Below are 1,365 nucleotides of genomic sequence, written 5' to 3' on the forward strand. Positions count from 1 at the left end.
CCGGAGCAGCCCCGCTGCGCTGTGTTTAAGGGGTTAACAAGCAAATTACTCACTTCAGCCCAACAGAATCCTCCCCAAGTGGTTCTCGTCGCTTCTTCTTGCTCGACTCTGTCACTTTGAAGCCTTCTGGGAACCAAAGCTGCCCATGCTCCCTGCGCCGCTTCCGAGACACCAGTACTCCCACTCCAATGAAAGCAAGCAAGACCAGCGCAGCCAGCACCACGTACATAGGATACAGCTGGGAGTTCTCCGCCGGCTCCGCCGTCTCACCTACAGAACAGCGGGGCACAGAGAGACACTGAGACATCCAGCTGCATAGCAAACCGGGGACAGAGTGGAAATGAAGCAAAATTAGTTAATAGAGGTACCTAAGGCTGATCTAAATCAGCTCCCCCCCCCCCAAAATAAGGTCATTTTATACGCTATTAATCAGAATTGCAAACTATCGGCAAATTCTCGGCTGCACAAGGCAGGCTGCACCAGGAGACAGCTTCACTTTTTTCTCCTTTAAGGAAAAGGATTAGCAAACTTCAAATCATTGCGCTTGCATTGAGCTGTTAAGACAAAAGGATTTAGGGGGGATTTTCAAGATACAAACTTCAACTCCTTGCATGTCACTGATTGATTGGAGCTGGTTGGGTTTTCTTTTTTTTTTTTTTGATAACTTTTATAGTGGTAATGATTTTGGAATAAACCTGGAATAAGCAAAAATAATAAACTGTTTTTGCAATTTCTTTTAAGAACAGACTTAAATGGAAAAAAAAAAAAAGGTGTAAGGTTATTAAAACCAGACAGTGCTCAAATGCAGCCAGCTGACAGATAACTAAACATGGAGGGGGCTGGAAAGTGTTGGCTGTCTCTCCTCCCCAGCCGACCAGCTGTACTCACTTTTAACAGCTTCTATTTTGTAGGGTATGTTCAGGTTGCCAAGGGAGGCCAAGGCGCCCAGGAAATTGCGCTCTGGAAGCACTGGGAAGACGACTGGATGCATTGGCGGTTATCAATTTCCAAGTAGACGATGGATCTGTGCGAGAGAAGAATCAATGAGGAACACGGAGCAATGGCCACACCGCACAGACAGGCGAGATCCGGCTCCCGTCCCTCCCTCACCCATCAGTGGGATCCCAAGGTGGGCACCCATCTCCTCCCTCCCCCGTGGCCCAAGCCCTGCGGCTCAGAGCCATGGCTACTGGATTGGTGTCAATGACCACTGCGAAATCCAACTCCTGATCTCCAGGAATGGAAGGGAGTCTGTGCTTCACAATGTTTTACAATTCCCCAGACACTGCAGTATCTCCAATAATGCTGTTTGGGAGCCTGCAGAGATCCGAAAGCAAAGGAGTTAGAACAGCGCAACCGCTCGTT

At 48.4% G+C, this 1,365-nt stretch overlaps 1 protein-coding gene across 1 annotated transcript in view; it reads right to left on the minus strand.

Moving 5' to 3' along the window:
• The window catches only part of LOC104468548 (neurogenic locus notch homolog protein 1-like), a gene marked incomplete at its 5' end in the record, with an annotated part of 8,801 nt that overhangs the window by 4,366 nt on the left and 3,070 nt on the right, over nt 1-1,365 (minus strand). The window contains 3 exon segments of the mRNA XM_010082729.1: nt 54-270; nt 889-954; nt 957-1,024. Of these exon segments, the coding sequence (XP_010081031.1) occupies nt 54-270; nt 889-954; nt 957-1,024 (351 nt within the window).

Source organism: Pterocles gutturalis, unplaced genomic scaffold (assembly GCF_000699245.1).
Source record: "Pterocles gutturalis isolate BGI_N339 unplaced genomic scaffold, ASM69924v1 scaffold1920, whole genome shotgun sequence".
Classification (NCBI taxonomy): Eukaryota; Metazoa; Chordata; class Aves; order Pterocliformes; family Pteroclidae; genus Pterocles; species Pterocles gutturalis.